Raw genomic sequence first — 18,015 nt, 5'->3', positions numbered from 1 at the left:
GTTTGTTAAAGGTAAGCAACTGCTGCCGGAAGCATAAGTTATCAACAAAAACCAATGTTTAGATCCAGGGATGATGGAAAATTGCACCTAAGCATTAAGCCGTCTTCTCCTTAGATTTTTGTTTGTTTTCAAGAAGTGGGCAATGCCGCATTTATTGGCCATTTTACTTATTGTGAAGGTCTGGGTGGGCCTTTTCTGTGAACTGCTGGGATAATGCTCCCAGAATGGTATTAGTAGGGAATTCAAAGATAGTGATTAAGATGCAGCAAAGTATGTGCAAGTCAGGATGGTGCATAGCTTGGAGGTGATGGGAACCCTAAAATAATTAATCTGCTGTGGATTTAAAATATTCTGTTTCAAACTCACTTAAAATGAATGGATTAATGCCTCCATCAAAAGCAACTTCTTTTTCCTACATTATTCTACTTGTTTTTGTTTCATGGGATGTGGGTGTCACTGGCCAGGCCAGTATTTATTGCCCATCCCTAATTGCCCTTGAGAAGGTGGTGGGGAGCTGCCTTCTTGAACGGCTGCAGTCCACAGTGTTGTTAGGAAGTTCCAGGATTTTGATCCAGTGACAGTGAAAGAACGGCGATATATTTCCAAGTCAACATGGTGTGTGGCTTTGGGGGGGAACTTGCAGATTGGAACATAGGAGCAGGAGTAGGCCATTCAGCCCATCAAACCTGCCCTGCCATTCAATACGATGATGGCTGATCATCCATTTCAATGCCTTTTTCCCACACTATCACCATATCCCCTTATGTCATTTGTATTTAGAAATCTGTCAATCTCTGCTTTAAACATACTCAATGACTGAGCTTCCACAGCCCTCTTGGGTACAGAATTCCAAAGATTCACAACCCTCTGAGTAAAGAAATTTCTCATCTCTGTCCTAAGTGGCTTCCCCCTTATTTTGAAATTGTGTCCCCTGGTTGGGGAGTCGACAACATCTTAGCTGCATCGACCCTGTCTACCCCTTGAAGCATCTTGTAAGCTTCAATGAGATCACCCCTCCTTCTTCAAAACTCTACAGGCCCAGTTTCCCCAATCTCTCTTCATAGGACAGTCCCACCATCCCAGGAACAAGTCTGGTGAATCTTCGTTGCACTCCCTCTATGGCAATAATATCCTTCCTAAGGTAAGGGGACCAAGACTGCACACAGTACTCCAGGTGCGGTCTAACCAAGGTTCTATACAATTGAAGCAAGACTTCACTACTCACGTACTTGTCCTTCTAAGTGGAAGAGATCGTGGATTTGGAAGGTGCCATTGAAGGAGGCTTGGCGAGCTGCTGCAGTGTATCTTGTATAAGGTACACACTGCTGCTACTGTGCGTCGATGGTGAAGGCAGTGCATGTTTAAGGTGGTGGATGGGATACGAATCAAGCGGGCTGCTTTGTCCTGGATGGTGTCGATCTTCCAGAGTATTGTTAGGCTGCATTCTTCCAGGCAAGTGGAGAGTATTCCATCACACTCCAGACTTGTGCCTTGCAGATGGTGGACAGGCATTAGGGAGTCAGGAGATTTTTAAAAAAAAATTCATTCATGGGATGTGGGCATCATTGGCTAGGCCAGCATTTATTGCCCATCCCTAATTAGAAACACAGAAAAATAGGAGTAGGCCATTCGGCCCTTCAAGCCTGCACCGCCATTCAATACGATCGTGGCTGATCACCCAAACTCAGTATCCTGTTCCCGCTTTCTCCCCCTATCTCTTGTTCACATTAGCCCCAAGAACCATATCTAACTCTTTCTTGAATATATTTAATGATTTGGCCTCAACTGCTTTCTGTGGTAGAGAATTCCACAGGCTCACCACTCTCTGGGTGAAGAAATCTCTTCTCATCTCAGTCCTAAATGGCTTACCCCTTATCCTTAGAATGTGACCCCTGGTCCTGGACTCCCCCGCCAACGGAAACCTCCCTCCTGCATCTAGTCTGTCCAGTCCTACTAGAATTTTCTAGATTTCTATGAGATCCCCTCTCATTCTTCTAAACTCTAGCAAATACAAGCCTAATCGACCCAATCTCTCCATATGTCAGTCCTGCCATCCCAGGAATCAGTCTGATGAACCTTCACTGCACTCCCTCCATAGCAAGAACATCCTTCCTCAGATAAGGAGACCAAAACTGCACACAATACTCCAGATATGGTCTCATCAAGGCCTTGTATAATTGAAGCAAGGCATCCTTGCTCCTGTACTCAAATCCTCTTGCTATGAAGGCCAACATACCATTTGCCTTCTGAACTGCCTGCTGCACCTGCATGCTTACTTTCAGCGACTGTTGCACAAGGACACCCAGATCTCGCTGCACCTCCCCCTTTCCCAATCTATCGACGTTCAGATAATAATCTGCCTTTCTGTTTTTGCCACCAAAGTGGATAACCTCACATTTATCCACATTATACTGCATCTGCCACGTACTTGCCCACTCACTCAACCTGTCCAAATCACACTGGAGGTTCTCTGCATCCTCCTCACAGCTCACACTCCCACCCAGCTTTTGTCGTCTGCAAACTTGGATATATTACATTTAATTCCCTCATCTAGATCATTAATATATATTGCAAATAGCTGGGGTCCTAGCACTGATCCCTGCGGTACCCCACTAGTCACTGCCTGACACTCGGAAAAAGACCCGTTTATTCTTACTCTTTGTTTCCTGTCTGCCAACCAGTTCTCTATCCATGTCAGTACCTTACCCCCAATCCATGTGCTTTAATTTTGCACGCTAATCTCTTATGTGGGACCTTATCGAAAGCCTTCTGAAAGTCCAAATACACCACATCCACTGGTTCTCCCTTATCTATTCTACTGGTTATATCCTCAAAAAATTCTAGTAGATTTGTCAAGCATGATTTCCCTTTTGTAAATCCATGTTGACTTTGTCCGATCCTGTCAATGATATCCAAGTGCTCTGCTATTACATCTTTTATAATGGACTCCAGCATTTTCCCCACTACTGATGTCAGGCTAACCAGTCTATAATTCCCTGTTTTCTCTCTACCTCCTTTTTTAAATAGTGGGGTTACATTAGCTACCCTCCAATCCGTTGGAACGGTTGCGGAGTCTATAGAATTTTGAAAAATGACCAGCAACGCATCTACTATTTCTAGGGCCACTTCCTTAAGTATTCTGGGATGTAGATTATCAGGCCCTGGGGACTTATCGTCCTTCAATCCCATCAATTTCCCTAACACCATTTCCCTACTAATACTGATTTCATACAGTTCCTCCTTCTCGCTAGACCTTATGTCCCCCAACATTTCTGGGAAGTAATTTGTGTCCTCCTTTGTGAAGACAGAACCAAAGTATATATTTAATTGGTCTGCCATTTCTTTGTCCCCATTATAAATTTCCCCGTTTCTGACTGTAAGGGACCTACATTTGTCTTCACTAATCTTTTTCTCTTCACATATCTATAGAAGCTTTTACAGTCAGTTTTTATGTTCTCTGCAAGCTTACTCTCATACTCTACTTTCCCCTTAATCAATCCCTTGTCCTCCTTTGCTGAATTCGAAACTGCTCCCAATCCTCAGGTTTGCTGCTTGTTCTGGCCATTTCCCTTAAGGTGATGGTGAGCTGCCTTCTTGAACTGCTGCAGTCCTTGGGGTGTAGGTACACCCACAGTGCTGTTAGGAAGGGAGTCCCAGGATTTTGAACCAGCAACAGTGAAGGAACGACGATATATTTTCAAATCAGGATGGTGTGTGGCTTGGAAGGGAACTTATAGATGATGGTGTTCCCATGTGTCTACTGCCCTTGTCCTTCTAGCTGGAAGAAATCGTGGGTTTGGAAGGTGCTGTTGAAGGAGGCATGGTGAGCTGCGGTACCATCTTGTATATGGTACACACTGCTGCCACTGTGCATCAGTGGTGAAGGGAGTGAGTGGTGAAGGGAGTGAATGTTGAAAGTGGTGGATGGGGTTCTGATTAAGTGGGCTGCTTTGTCCTGGATGGTGTCAAGCTTCGAGTATTGTTGGAGCTGCACCCATCCAGGCAAGTGGAGAGTATTCCTTCACACTCCTGACTTGTGCCTCCTAGATGGTGGACCGGCTTTGGGTATCAGGAGGTGAGTTACTCGCCAGAGAATTCCCAGCCTCTGACCTGCTCTTGTAGTCACAGTATTTGTGTGACTGGTCCATTTCAGTTTCTTGTCAATGGTAACCCCCAGGATGTTGATAGTGGGAGATTCAGCAATGGTAATGCCAGTAAGCATCAAGGATGGATGGTCAGATTCTCTCTTGTTGGAGATGGTCATTGCCTGGCACTTGTGTGACACGAATGGTACTTGCCACTTATCAGCCCAAGCTTGGATGTTGTCCAAGTCTTGCCGCATCTGGACTCAGGCTGCTTCAGTATTTGAGTCATGAATGGTACTGAACATTGTGCAATCTCATCAGCAAACATCCCCACTTCTGACCTTCTGATGGTGGGAAGATCATTGATGATGCAGCTGAAGATGGTTGGGCCTAGGACACTACCCTGAGGAACTCCTGCAGTGATGCCCTGGGACTGTGATGATTGACCTCCAACAACCACAACCATCTTCCTTTGCACTAGATATGACTCCAACCAGTAGAGAATTTTTCCCCCTGATTCCCATTGATTCCAGTTTTGCTGGGGCTCCTTGATGCCATACTCAGGCAAATGCTGCCTTAATGTCAAGGGCAGTCACTCTCACCTCACCTCTGTAGTTCAGCTCTTTTGCCCATGTTTGGAAAAGTTGTAATGAGGTCAGGAGCTGAGTGGCCCTGGCAGAACCAAAAACGAGCATCAGTGAGCAGGTTATTGCTAAGCAAGTGCTGTTGATGACACCTTCCATCACTTTACTGATGATTGACAGTAGACTGATGGGGCAGTAACTGGCCGGGTTGGACTTGTCCTGCTTTGTGTACAGGACATACCTGGGCAATTTTCCACATAGCCAGGTAGATGCCAGTGTTGTAGCTATACTTGAACAGCTTGGCTAGGGGCGTGGCAAGTTCTGGAGCACAGGTCCTCAGTACTATTGCCGGAATGTTGTCAGAGCCCATAGCCTTTGCAGTATCCAGTGCCTTCAGTTGATATCACGTGCAGTGAATCGAATTGGCTGAAGACTGGCATCTGTGATGCTGGGGACTTCAGCAAGAGGCCGAGATGGATCATCAACTCGGCACTTCTGGCTGAAGATTGTTGCAAATGCTTCAGCCTTATCTTTTGCACTGATGTGCTGGGCTTCCCCATCATTGAGGATGGGGATATTTGTGCAGCCACCTCCTCCTGTTGTTTAATCTACTGCTTCTGATTAAAAACATATCAATTTTTTAATGTGGTCATTAAAATCAACTGAAATACAGAAAATGTGCTTTGCAGGGACCAGAATGAGAGCTGAACTTTCAGATCCAAGTGGAGCTGACTGCCTGGCACCAGTCTGTGTTTTGTAAATCTACTGCATTTCTGATTGATCATCCCACTCCTCACATTTCCTGTGGATGGGTTGACTGCTCTGAGATGGATAGTGTGAGCTCTCTCCCTGGTGAGTGCAAGGTAACAAAAGGGACCCTACCACCAGCATATAAAGAAACTGAAAAGCTTCCAAAAAGTTACACAATATAATTGGTTGCAACAACTCACTACATAAAGGCCATGGACCTTTTTTATTATTCATTTGTGGGACAGCATTTATTGCCGAGAGGGGCAGAAGGGTGGGGAGGAGAGGGGCTGTCAAGAGGGGGAGGAAGGAGCAGAGAGGGCGGGAGAGAGAGACACTACGTGTGCATATATCTTGCATGTAGCACAGGTCTGTCATGTTTCAGGCATCACACAGATGCCAAGGTCTTGTGTGTGAAAATTGTGTTATAAAATGTTGGGAGAAAGACAATAATTTGCAGTGTCACAGAAACCTCGCAAGTATCAGAAAATACTTAGCAATTCCCGGTGTCAGAAGATCTATGGCATCTCATGGACCTGAAGAGTTGGGCTTAAAAAACCTAAACCTTAGCTGACCCAAACATTTGTGAAGAGCAACCAGCATTTAATCGATTTCAAAAATACATTGCAATTACACTTTGAAGCTTAAATGAACAAACCTGTACTACAGCTGCACCCAACCATATTCGTCAGCAGAGTAATACATTGTGCATCACTTGGTGTAAGGCCATCCTTATAAAACAGCCAATGCAATGACCTACCATGAGCAACTTCACCAGAGATCTGACATTATATTATCCTGTAGTATGCTTCCAGCTGCATGTTTTTCTAACATACTGTACATGTCCCCAAAGACACATTGTACAGCGAGCTCGCCACTGGTATCAGACCCACCGGCCGTCCATGTCTCCGTTATAAAGACGTCTGCAAACGCGACATGAAATCGTGTGACATTGATCACAAGTCGTGGGAGTCAGTTGCCAGCATTCGCCAGAGCTGGCGGGCAGCCATAAAGACAGGGCTAAATTGTGGCGAGTCGAAGAGACTTAGTAGTTGGCAGGAAAAAAGACAGAGGCGCAAGGGGAGAGCCAACTGTGCAACAGCCCCAACAAACAAATTTCTCTGCAGCACCTGTGGAAGAGCCTGTCACTCCAGAATTGGCCTTTATAGCCACTCCAGGCGCTGCTTCACAAACCACTGACCACCTCCAGGCGCGTATCCATTGTCTCTCGAGATAAGGAGGCCCAAAAGAAACTGTACACAATAAGAATGGTCTAACAAAAGCAAGTGCCAGCCCTAGTACAGTTCCCACAGTCTATTTTCTTGTCTGCTGAAGGCTGCTCAGAAATGCTGCTACACATGTTCCTATGCTTGTCTGCTCTTTCCATAAATTCATCTCAAATAAATTCAGTGAATCATGCTGAAGCTATTTTCTCTCCATCCATAAAACACCACAACCTTAAACAATTGCAAAACTTTGCTTGCAAAAAAGGGGAAAGATCCATGTTAAAACCCTGACTTTGGTTCAACCACACATTTTCATTTCACTGTATGAACTAATAGGGATTCAGAGCACGAGCAATTGATAATAAGGCATGCAGAAGGCTTTGAGCCCAGCTGCCACATGCTTCTTGAAGCTCACAATTTCCTCACAGTGGTGGGTGCTGCAGCAATCACCCAAGTACAAATAATATATATCCATAATAGACCAAAACCCCATTATGACAAAAGAAATCACTCATGCAGCAATACCGAAGAGCACGAAATACCGATTTAGAAAGATTAGCTTCTGCCAGAAAGAGGGCTGCGTTATACATTGTTTTAAACAACAAACCTGTCACAGTAACACCAGGTTCATGAGTGCCATGTTAAAATACCGATGCCTACTGAAGTACAGAATTTGATTAAAAAATGCACATTAAAGAAAATTCAGTAAAAAGCTTTACTTTTTGCATTATGTTCATTTATATGGCATCAATGAAGTGTCAAGGCTACAGCTGCGATACCATCTCAATTAACTATTTATTTTGAAATATAATCGATGCTGTATCTTGTTGGCTAAGAGTATGCATCAGACAAACAAAATCTCTGTGGCTTTCTCAGGATCTGAAATCCAGGGATTCATAAGCAAGGTGGTGGATTTCTGTCCAAGTGACCAAAACAGAACATACTGCACATCTTGCACTGGTGCTAACTTGCTTCCTCATGAAAATGATAGATCACAGTTCAGCATTTTACATTAGGGGCAAGAGAAATACAGATATTACCATAATAAAGCTACTCAAAGCATTTTAAACACAACCTTCATTCATCCTGTCTTCTATTTGTTCCAAATTTTTGCTTCAACTTTTACCCAACTTTTTATTTTATATTTTCAAGTTTGAAGTAGTTTACTTACCTTGTGTTCCATAGCTCTGAGTTTCTCTGTCTACTAGCACCCACATTGGAAAAGCTTAATTTGAGTGTCTGATATTAACATGCATCAAATCAAGGAGGGCTGCTGCAGGATAAGCTAACTGTTTGAACTGCATGAAATAATGCATCTTTACATTAAGAAGGATTAAACTTGCTAATACACCACCAACTGAACCAGTAAACAGCTGGGTTTTTGCTGAAAGCAGTATGGCAATGTAATGGTTACGCTACTGGACAATATTTGTATTAATCCAGCAAACACAAATCCAAATCCCACCATGGCAGTTTTAGAATTAAAATACAGTTTTTAAAATCTAGAAATAAAAAGTTGGTAGCAGGAAAAGTGACCATGGAGCTATCAGATTGTCGTGAAAACCCATCTGGTTTGCAAATGCCCTTTCGGGAAGGAAATCTGCTGCCCTTACCTGGTCTGGCCTACAGGTTACTCCAGTCACATCACCAATGTGGTTGACTCTTAACTCTCCTCTGAAGTGGCCGGATACCAGTGTTTTAAGATGGCCCAAAAGGCAACTAGGCTTGAACAATAAGTGCCACCCTTGCCAGGGATGGCCACAGCCTAATAATTATTTTTAAAAATCACTGTTTGCTACTGAAAGCAAAATTCCTCTCCAGAATGGTGAACTGTTGAAAACATTTCTGCACCACTTACATAACTAAATTACACTCCTGAATCCTACAGGATGACATTTACTATGGGGCAGCTTCATTTTAAAAAAGTGAAAATGTATTTCATCTCGGACAAGACCAGAGAACAGGAAGCAGGTAGATAAATGTATCTCACATCATAAATTTCCATCCTACCTGTAAAGAGGAAAAAGATCAAGACCATTATGAGTGTGTATCCGAAGTATAATATTGTGCTTGCGGCACCAGAGATCTGAAGCTTGGAGAAGAAGTAATGAACAGCGTACACAAAGAAGTAAACAGCTGTAAAACCACTCGTCAGGAATGATCTCCACCACCAGTGGTAATCCTACAAAGCAATAACAGAGTAGACAAACATCAGTTAAATAGCAATTGTTCAAAGAAAACTAAATGCTACACAACGTCAGAGCATTGAAATACAAAACTACATTGCATCTAACTTGTGCAGAGTTTCAAAAGAGAGGTGGGAGGGGGTGTAGGAGGGAGGGAGGGGGGGGTGCAAGAGGGAGGGGGGGGTGCAGGAGGGAGGGGGGGGTGCAGGAGGGAGGGGGGGGGGAAGGAGGGAGGGGGGGGGGAAGAGAGGGAGGGGGGGGGGAAGAGAGGGAGGGGGGGGGGAAGAGAGGGAGGGGGGGGGGAAGAGAGGGAGGGGGGGGGGAAGAGAGGGAGGGGGGGGGGAAGAGAGGGAGGGGGGGGGGGAAGAGAGGGAGGGGGGGGGGAAGAGAGGGAGGGGGGGGGGAAGAGAGGGAGGGGGGGGGGAAGAGAGGGAGGGGGGGGGAAAAGAGGGAGGGGGGGGAAAAGAGGGAGGGGGGGGAAAAGAGGGAGGGGGGGGGAAAGAGGGAGGGGGGGGAAAGAGGGAGGGGGGGGAAGAGGGAGGGGGGGGAAGAGGGAGGGGGGGGAAAGAGGGAGGGGGGGGAAAGAGGGAGGGGGGGGAAAGAGGGAGGGGGGGGAAAGAGGGAGGGGGGGAAAAGAGGGAGGGGGGGGGAAAGAGGGAGGGGGGGGAAAGAGGGAGGGGGGGGAAAGAGGGAGGGGGGGAAAGAGGGAGGGGGGGAAAGAGGGAGGGGGGGGAAAGAGGGAGGGGGGGGAAAGAGGGAGGGGGGGGAAAGAGGGAGGGGGGGGAAAGAGGGAGGGGGGGAAAGAGGGAGGGGGGGAAAGAGGGAGGGGGGGGAAAGAGGGAGGGGGGGGAAAGAGGGAGGGGGGGGAAAGAGGGAGGGGGGGGAAAGAGGGAGGGGGGGGAAAGAGGGAGGGGGGGGAAAGAGGGAGGGGGGGGAAAGAGGGAGGGGGGGGGAAAGAGGGAGGGGGGGGGAAAGAGGGAGGGGGGGAAAGAGGGAGGGGGGGAAAGAGGGAGGGGGGGAAAGAGGGAGGGGGGGAAAGAGGGAGGGGGGGAAAGAGGGAGGGGGGGAAAGAGGGAGGGGGGGAAAGAGGGAGGGGGGGAAAGAGGGAGGGGGGGAAAGAGGGAGGGGGGGAAAGAGGGAGGGGGGGAAAGAGGGAGGGGGGGAAAGAGGGAGGGGGGGAAAGAGGGAGGGGGGGAAAGAGGGAGGGGGGGAAAGAGGGAGGGGGGGAAAGAGGGAGGGGGGGAAAGAGGGAGGGGGGGAAAGAGGGAGGGGGGGAAAGAGGGAGGAGTGGGAGAGAGGGAGGAAGTGGGAGAGAGGGAGGAAGTGGGAGAGAGGGAGGAAGTGGGAGAGAGGGAGGAAGTGGGAGAGAGGGAGGAAGTGGGAGAGAGGGAGGAAGTGGGAGAGAGGGAGGAAGTGGGAGAGAGGGAGGAAGTGGGAGAGAGGGAGGAAGTGGGAGAGAGGGAGGAAGTGGGAGAGAGGGAGGAAGTGGGAGAGAGGGAGGAAGTGGGAGAGAGGGAGGAAGTGGGAGAGAGGGAGGAAGTGGGAGAGAGGGAGGAAGTGGGAGAGAGGGAGGAAGTGGGAGAGAGGGAGGAAGTGGGAGAGAGGGAGGAAGTGGGAGAGAGGGAGGAAGTGGGAGAGAGGGAGGAAGTGGGAGAGAGGGAGGAAGTGGGAGAGAGGGAGGAAGTGGGAGAGAGGGAGGAAGTGGGAGAGAGGGAGGAAGTGGGAGAGAGGGAGGAAGTGGGAGAGAGGGAGGAAGTGGGAGAGAGGGAGGAAGTGGGAGAGAGGGAGGAAGTGGGAGAGAGGGAGGAAGTGGGAGAGAGGGAGGAAGTGGGAGAGAGGGAGGAAGTGGGAGAGAGGGAGGAAGTGGGAGAGAGGGAGGAAGTGGGAGAGAGGGAGGAAGTGGGAGAGAGGGAGGAAGTGGGAGAGAGGGAGGAAGTGGGAGAGAGGGAGGAAGTGGGAGAGAGGGAGGAAGTGGGAGAGAGGGAGGAAGTGGGAGAGAGGGAGGAAGTGGGAGAGAGGGAGGAAGTGGGAGAGAGGGAGGAAGTGGGAGAGAGGGAGGAAGTGGGAGAGAGGGAGGAAGTGGGAGAGAGGGAGGAAGTGGGAGAGAGGGAGGAAGTGGGAGAGAGGGAGGAAGTGGGAGAGAGGGAGGAAGTGGGAGAGAGGGAGGAAGTGGGAGAGAGGGAGGAAGTGGGAGAGAGGGAGGAAGTGGGAGAGAGGGAGGAAGTGGGAGAGAGGGAGGAAGTGGGAGAGAGGGAGGAAGTGGGAGAGAGGGAGGAAGTGGGAGAGAGGGAGGAAGTGGGAGAGAGGGAGGAAGTGGGAGAGAGGGAGGAAGTGGGAGAGAGGGAGGAAGTGGGAGAGAGGGAGGAAGTGGGAGAGAGGGAGGAAGTGGGAGAGAGGGAGGAAGTGGGAGAGAGGGAGGAAGTGGGAGAGAGGGAGGAAGTGGGAGAGAGGGAGGAAGTGGGAGAGAGGGAGGAAGTGGGAGAGAGGGAGGAAGTGGGAGAGAGGGAGGAAGTGGGAGAGAGGGAGGAAGTGGGAGAGAGGGAGGAAGTGGGAGAGAGGGAGGAAGTGGGAGAGAGGGAGGGAGGGATAAAAACAAGAAATAAAAGCAAAATACTGCAGATGCTGGAAATCTGAAACAAAAACAAGAAATGCTGGAACCACTCAGCAGGTCTGGCAGCATCTGTGGAAAGAAAAGCAGAGTTAACGTTTTGGATCAGTGACCCTTCTTCGGAACTGACCAATATTAAAAATGTCACAGGTTATCAGCAAGTGAGGTGGGGGTGGGGCAAGAGATAACAAAGGAGAAGGTGCAGATTGGACCAGGCCACATAGCTGACCAAAAGGTCACGGAGCAAAGGCAAACAATATGTTAATGGTGTGTTGCAAGACAAAGCATTAGTGCAGAAAAGGTGTTAACGGACTCGATATTGAACAGCAGCAAGTGCAAACATGAAAAAAAAACAATGGGTAAGCAAACTGAACAAACGAAGATGAAATGAAATAAATGCAAAAAAAAGGTTCTAAAAAATGTAAAGAAAAAAAAACTAAAAATGAAAGTAAAATGGGGGGCTGTCATGCTCTGAGAGAGGAAGGGGACGGGGGAGTGACAGAGAGACGGACAGGCACAGAGGGTGGGGGTAGGGTGCCTCAATCCATTTTCAGGCGCCCTCTCTCTCGCCAACCTTTTAAACATCAATTTAAAAATGCCCACAGCAGCCAGGCCACCACTCGGGAGGGGAACACCTCCCACAGGCAGCCTCTGGCCACAGCTACGACCAGGCAGACGTAGAGAACCTCAAAGCCTGCCTGGAGCGTTGGCCACACTCCCCAACCTACCCCTGGGAGGCTGCCTCCAGGCAGCTGGAATAGTCCCAGACGTCTGGGGGACGGGGCCTAGAGGCCAAATTGCAGTTAGCCTATGACCTTACACCTCAAGTGACCTTTAAATACCCTTAATTGGCTACCTGCCACGCACCCCCTCCCACAATATCCTAACACTGGGAAAATGGCCCAGGGTTGGACGGTGCCTGAAAACTGGCATGCTAGCCAGCAGTGCAAATTTTTGAGCACACCCACCTCCTTACTCACCCTCATCATGGCCTAAAAATACTGCCATATATCTTTATGGACAGGCTGATTAAAAAGTTTGATATATTTTTTTTTATTTAAATATAAAGATGCAGCAACTTTAATTCATTACTGGTTTTCAACATTTTAATGAATGGCAACATATCACAGAATGAACAGTGGGAGGCTGTTCAGCAGCTGACCATTAAACAGGTAATTACAACAAAGCATACACGATAATAAAGCGATGGCTGTCTTTGCTTCCCTCTTGAATGCATATTCTTCACCAGGGTACAGCTCTACTGGCACTGGGATCTCACCAGTCCTTGGCCCAAATGATCATGAGCCTTGACAGTGAGAATCAGCAGACTATCCCAAAGGATTTCTGAGCCAAGTCAATCCTGTGCTTGCCCAGACCCCGCATGTGCACTACCAGCAGCAGTCACTAGATGGCAATCAAGAGCAGGGACCCTGGTCCATTTTCAGTCTTCCCACAAATAATACAGCCTTGCAATGACAAAGGTATGTCAATGTATTAACAGGTCTTGCATTGGAAACCCAGCAGCAGGTTAACTACAAACCACAATACAAATGCACAGTAATAATTCATTTGACAATTTCCTTTCAGAAAACTCAAACAAATCCTCTATTAAAATGACTGAAAACCAGTTTTGAACCTGCCCTACACAACTGGCAAGTTATCTGGCCTGGGTTCAATCACTTGACCCTGAAAGTCACATGAATGACTGACCCGTGATGCAACCAGGGTCAATCACCAATACCTTGAAACTCAAATGACTGAAAAGCCAAACTCTGCAGTCAATTCTCGCCCAATGACAGATACTTGGATTGTTTCAACCTCTTGACTGAGTGGAGCGACCGAGTTTTGGGAATCAGGACAGTTAAATGTTCAACAGGCATTGATACAGCATTTTTAACACAGTAAAAGCACAAATCCAAATTAGCCTCTTGCCCAGAGCACACTTCTCAGTATTCCGTCTCACTCGACACTCTGCCTCGACTTCCCCGGACTTGCTTCTTGCCCAGGCCGACACCTAGACATCCCTGGATGGGTCCAGCCTGAAGTCTCCACTTAGAAGCGACATCCACCCGCACCCCCCCCCCCCAAAGCCCCCTCCCCACCACCCCACTGCAGCCAGTCCCCTTTTCCGAGCCCTGCACTGGAAGCTGCACGGAGCTTTGCGCAAGCTGCCAACCAAACAATCCTGATAACTAACCACATGCAATTAACAGCCCACCAACTTGTAGAAAGGTTTCTGAACCTTCAAAAGGTTGGTTTTGACATCCTCATCACTTATAGAAGGCATTTTGGTGTCAATGCACTTTGCCCACTATACACAGTGAATGCTGTAAACAAGAAATTTACATATCAAAACCCCACATAATTTAAATACCTCCATTAAATCTCCTCAGCCTTTGCTGCTCCAGTGGGAACAGTTCCAGTATCAGCTCCTCAGGATTCTTCTCAATTGCAGTTACACAACCCTGGCATCATTCTGCTGAATCGACACTGTCCACTCTGTGGGTTTAATGTCCTTTCTACAATGGAGCACCCAAACTGCACCAACGCCCAACTGTGGCCTAAACCAACGCTTGAATAAATCTGTCGTTTATTTAGCCTTATACTCTGTCCCCATTTATAAAACCCAAATGCAGAAGACTTTATGGTACTGACTTGCACATTCATGAAATCACCAAAGCAAGAGCAAAACACTGCAGATGCCGGAAATCTGAAATAAAGACAAAAAATGCTGGAAATACTCAGGTCAGTCAGCATCTGTGGAGAGAGAAACAGAGTTAATGTTTCAGGTCAACCTGAAATGTTAACTCTGTTTCTCTCTCCACAGATGTGCCAAACCTGGTCAGTATTTCCAGCATTTTCTGTCTTTATTTCATGGAATCACCTATTCATCCATACCCTTCATGCCTTTCCTCCGAGTTCATTCTCCCATTCCTTATGTTTCTTTTTCCAAAAATATAATCACCTCACACTTAATCACATTAAACTGTATCTACCACCTGTCTGCCAACTTTGCTAACCCATCTGTCTTTCTGGAGTCTTTCACAGTCCTCCTCATGGTTTACTATTGCACGGCCAACAGATTTCAACATTGTGCCCCCTGTGCCCAAGTTCAAAAATGTCTGAGAACAAAACTGGACCTAGCACTGACTCCTGGGGTACACCACTTCAAATCTTAGCAGCACCCATCATCCCTAATTTTATTGATTAATCAGCCAACTTTCCAACCATCCTGCGACATTTTGTAATACCATATAGTCGAATTTTTGTTGTGAGCCGCAAGATACCTTACCGAATGACTTGAAAAATCCACAAACTTGTTTACTGGATTCCATTTATCCATTCTTCAAAAAAAAAACCTCAGTTAAATTAGTCATACAAAATGTTGCTAATAAATCCCTACTGGGTATCCAGTTTCCGGCATGGACTCGATTGGCCAAATAGCCTCCTTCTGCGCTGTAAATGACTACCCTCCGTTGATCCATGTAATCCACCTAATTGCTCACTAACTGAAATGACACTGGAAACTGGTCTATAGAGTGAAGTTATTTTAACCCTACATTTTGCTAATGGTTCAAAGAGCCCTGTATCGAAAAGGTACCTGAAATCAATCACATTCTAAATGAAAATTAATGAAGAAAGCATCACTTTATATTAGGTTGAAGGGAAAGAAGTCAGTCCTTCAGATATTTAGTCAGAGTAATGCACTCACTTTCACCCAAATGACAAACATGTAACAGCCATAAATAAAATGCACTCATTTTAATTATAATAAACCCTAAAGATGGACACTCTGCAGAACTGAAGAATAAAAAGAAATGGGGTGCCCATGCAGATTTAACAACCGTCAAGTTACAGACTCTGCTGCAGTAACATGTTAGCATGAATTGCTGCTATATTACTTTAACAAGTACCGATTGTAACATGAAGCAATGAAGTTGGGAGTACAAACCTCTGCGCAAAGGTGGAAGTAACAGAGCAGGATGGTGGCTTCCGAGCAAGTGATTAGGAGAATAATGAAGACCAAGAACAGGAAACCAAACATGTAATACATCTGATGAGACCTGAAAATGGAATATATAAATTAATTAATGCAAGGTGAACATTGCAAAGTGCTGATGCAAAAGCCGATAAATACAAGCAATGTGTCACCCAAACTACTTACAATTCGTCCAGAAACAATGTTTTGAGTGCAGAAACAACTGCAATAATTACAATTAAATAAACTCCAAGGGTAAAGCTTCTGAACCAGTAAGGGCAAGTTGTGTGCTATTAAAGTTCAAAAAATGTTACTGTAAAACAGCGCATTTTGCCATTCGAAGCTCAGTAACTTTTAGATTATATCTCTTCAAAAAAAAAAACGCTTGTATGATACACTAACAAAAGCAAACTGTTCAGTACGATAATTAGTGTAACTAGCATCAGCTTGGCTCAGTTTGTTGTATTGTAGTACTATGACAGACAGACAGAGACAGACACACTCTCAGGTTTTTTTTGCTATACATAAATGACTTGGATCTTGGAATACAGAATAGAACCTCAAAATTTGCTGATGACACCAAACTTGGAGGTGCAGCAAACAGTGCAAATGATATGAACCGCCTGCAACAGGACATAGATAGGCTAGCGGAGTATGTAGAGAGGTGGCAGATGGAATTTAACACTGACAAGTAGGTGATGTATTTTGACAGAAGGAATAGGGAGGGGCAGCATAAACCTAATAGCACAGTTCTAAAGAGTGTGTAGGAAGAGAGAGACCTGGGGGTGCGTGTGCATCGATCTTTGAAGGTGGCAGGATATATTGAGAGTGGTTAGTAAAGCAACCAATCTTTTCTAGTAGTCTGAAGAGACCACGTCTGCTGACGAGGTCAAAGGCTTTGGTGAGATCAATGAAAGCAATGTGGAGGGGCATCTGTTGTTCACGGCATTTCTCCTGTATCTGACGAAGGGAGAACAGCATGTCAACGGTCGATCTCAGTGCCCTCAGTACCTTGCTCTATGGCAGCGAGGCCTGGACAACGTATGTCAGCCAAGAACGACGTCTCAATTCATTCCATCTTCGCTGCCTCCGGAGAATACTTGGCATCAGGTGGCAGGACCGTATCTCCAACACAGAAGTCCTCGAGGCGGCCAACATCCCCAGCTTGTACACACTACTGAGTCAGCGGTGCTTGAGATGGCTTGGCCATGTGAGCCGCATGAAAGATGGCAGGATCCCCAAAGACACATTGTACAGCAAGCTCGCCACTGGTATCAGACCCACCGGCCGTCCATGTCTCCGCTTTAAAGACGTCTGCAAACGCGACATGAAATCCTGTGACATTGATCACAAGTCGTGGGAGTCAGTTGCCAGCGTTCGCCAGAGCTGGCGGGCAGCCATAAAGAAGGGGCTAAAATGTGGCGAGTCGAAGAGACTTAGTAGTTGGCAGGAAAAAAGACAGAGGCGCAAGGGGAGAGCCAACTGTGCAACAGCCCCGACAAACAAGTTTCTCTGCAGCACCTGTGGAAGAGTCTGTCACTCTAGAATTGGCCTTTATAGCCACTCCAGGCGCTGCTTCACAAACCACTGACCACCTCCAGGCGCGTATCCATTGTCTCTCGAGATAAGGAGGCCCAAAAGAAAAGAAAGAGTAAAGCAAATGGGATCTTGGGCTTCAGAAATAGAGGCATCGAATACAAAAGCAGGGAAATTATGCTCAATCTTTATAAAGCTCTGATTAGGCCCCAACTGGAGTATTGCATCCAGTTCTGGTCACCACACTTCAGGAAGGATGTGAGGGTCCTTGAGAGTTAACAGAATGGTTTCAGGGATGGAGGATTTTAGTTACAAGGTTAGACTGGAAAAGCTGGGTTTGTTCTCCTTAGAACAAAGGAGATTGAGGGGAGATTTAAGAGGTGTACAAGATTATGACAGGCTTAGATAAGTTAGACATGGAAAAACTGTTACCATTATCTAATGTACAAGGACCAGGGGACACAGATTGAAGGTTTTGGGAAAAAGATGCAGGGGCAATATGAGGAAGAATTTTTTTTTTTTTTTTTTACACAGTGGGTGGTAATGACCTGGAACTTGCTGCCCAGAAGGCTGGTGGAAGCAGAGATGATCAATAACTTCAAGAGGAAGTTGGATGGCCACCTGAGATAAATAAACTAGCAGGTCTACGGGGACCGAGCCGGGGAGTGAGACTGACTGGATAGCTCCGTGGAGAGCGAGCTTGGACTCGATGGGCCAAATGGCCTCTTCTGTGCCATAAGTGACTATGATTCTATTCACATCTCTGAGTCAGAAAGTTGTTGTCTCAAACTCCTACAGGATGGCACATCATCTGGACTGACCATGGTACTAGTTAAAGGGCAAGGGAGTTCTCCTAATGTCCTAGGCATTACTCTTCCCTTGACCACCACCACCAAAAATGCATGAACTGATCATTCATTTGCAGCACCAGACTGCATGTACAATGGCCACCATATTTGCCTACATAACAATCGTGCTCTCCACAAAATATAAGGAATTTGCCATTTACAAAGCTTTTTGATATGCTTCACACAGGGGACAAAGTGCTATACAACTTAATTTGC

The 18,015-nt window shown here is 46.8% G+C and overlaps 1 protein-coding gene across 1 annotated transcript in view; it reads right to left on the bottom strand.

Annotated features, from left to right (window-relative positions):
* LOC137377472 (transmembrane 9 superfamily member 2-like) overlaps window positions 1–18,015 on the bottom strand; it is a 158,147-nt gene that overhangs the window by 30,055 nt on the left and 110,077 nt on the right. Inside the window, exons 15-16 of the mRNA XM_068047091.1 lie at window positions 15,389–15,500; window positions 8,653–8,824 (exon numbers count right to left, since the gene is read on the bottom strand). Coding sequence (XP_067903192.1) covers window positions 8,653–8,824; window positions 15,389–15,500 — 284 coding nt within the window. The remainder of the gene's footprint in view (window positions 1–8,652; window positions 8,825–15,388; window positions 15,501–18,015) is intronic.

This window comes from Heterodontus francisci, chromosome 15, assembly GCF_036365525.1.
Source record: "Heterodontus francisci isolate sHetFra1 chromosome 15, sHetFra1.hap1, whole genome shotgun sequence".
NCBI classification, from domain to species: domain Eukaryota; kingdom Metazoa; phylum Chordata; class Chondrichthyes; order Heterodontiformes; family Heterodontidae; genus Heterodontus; species Heterodontus francisci.
Note: the sequence above shows the minus strand (reverse complement) of the source record. Positions and strands in the feature narration are given on the sequence as shown.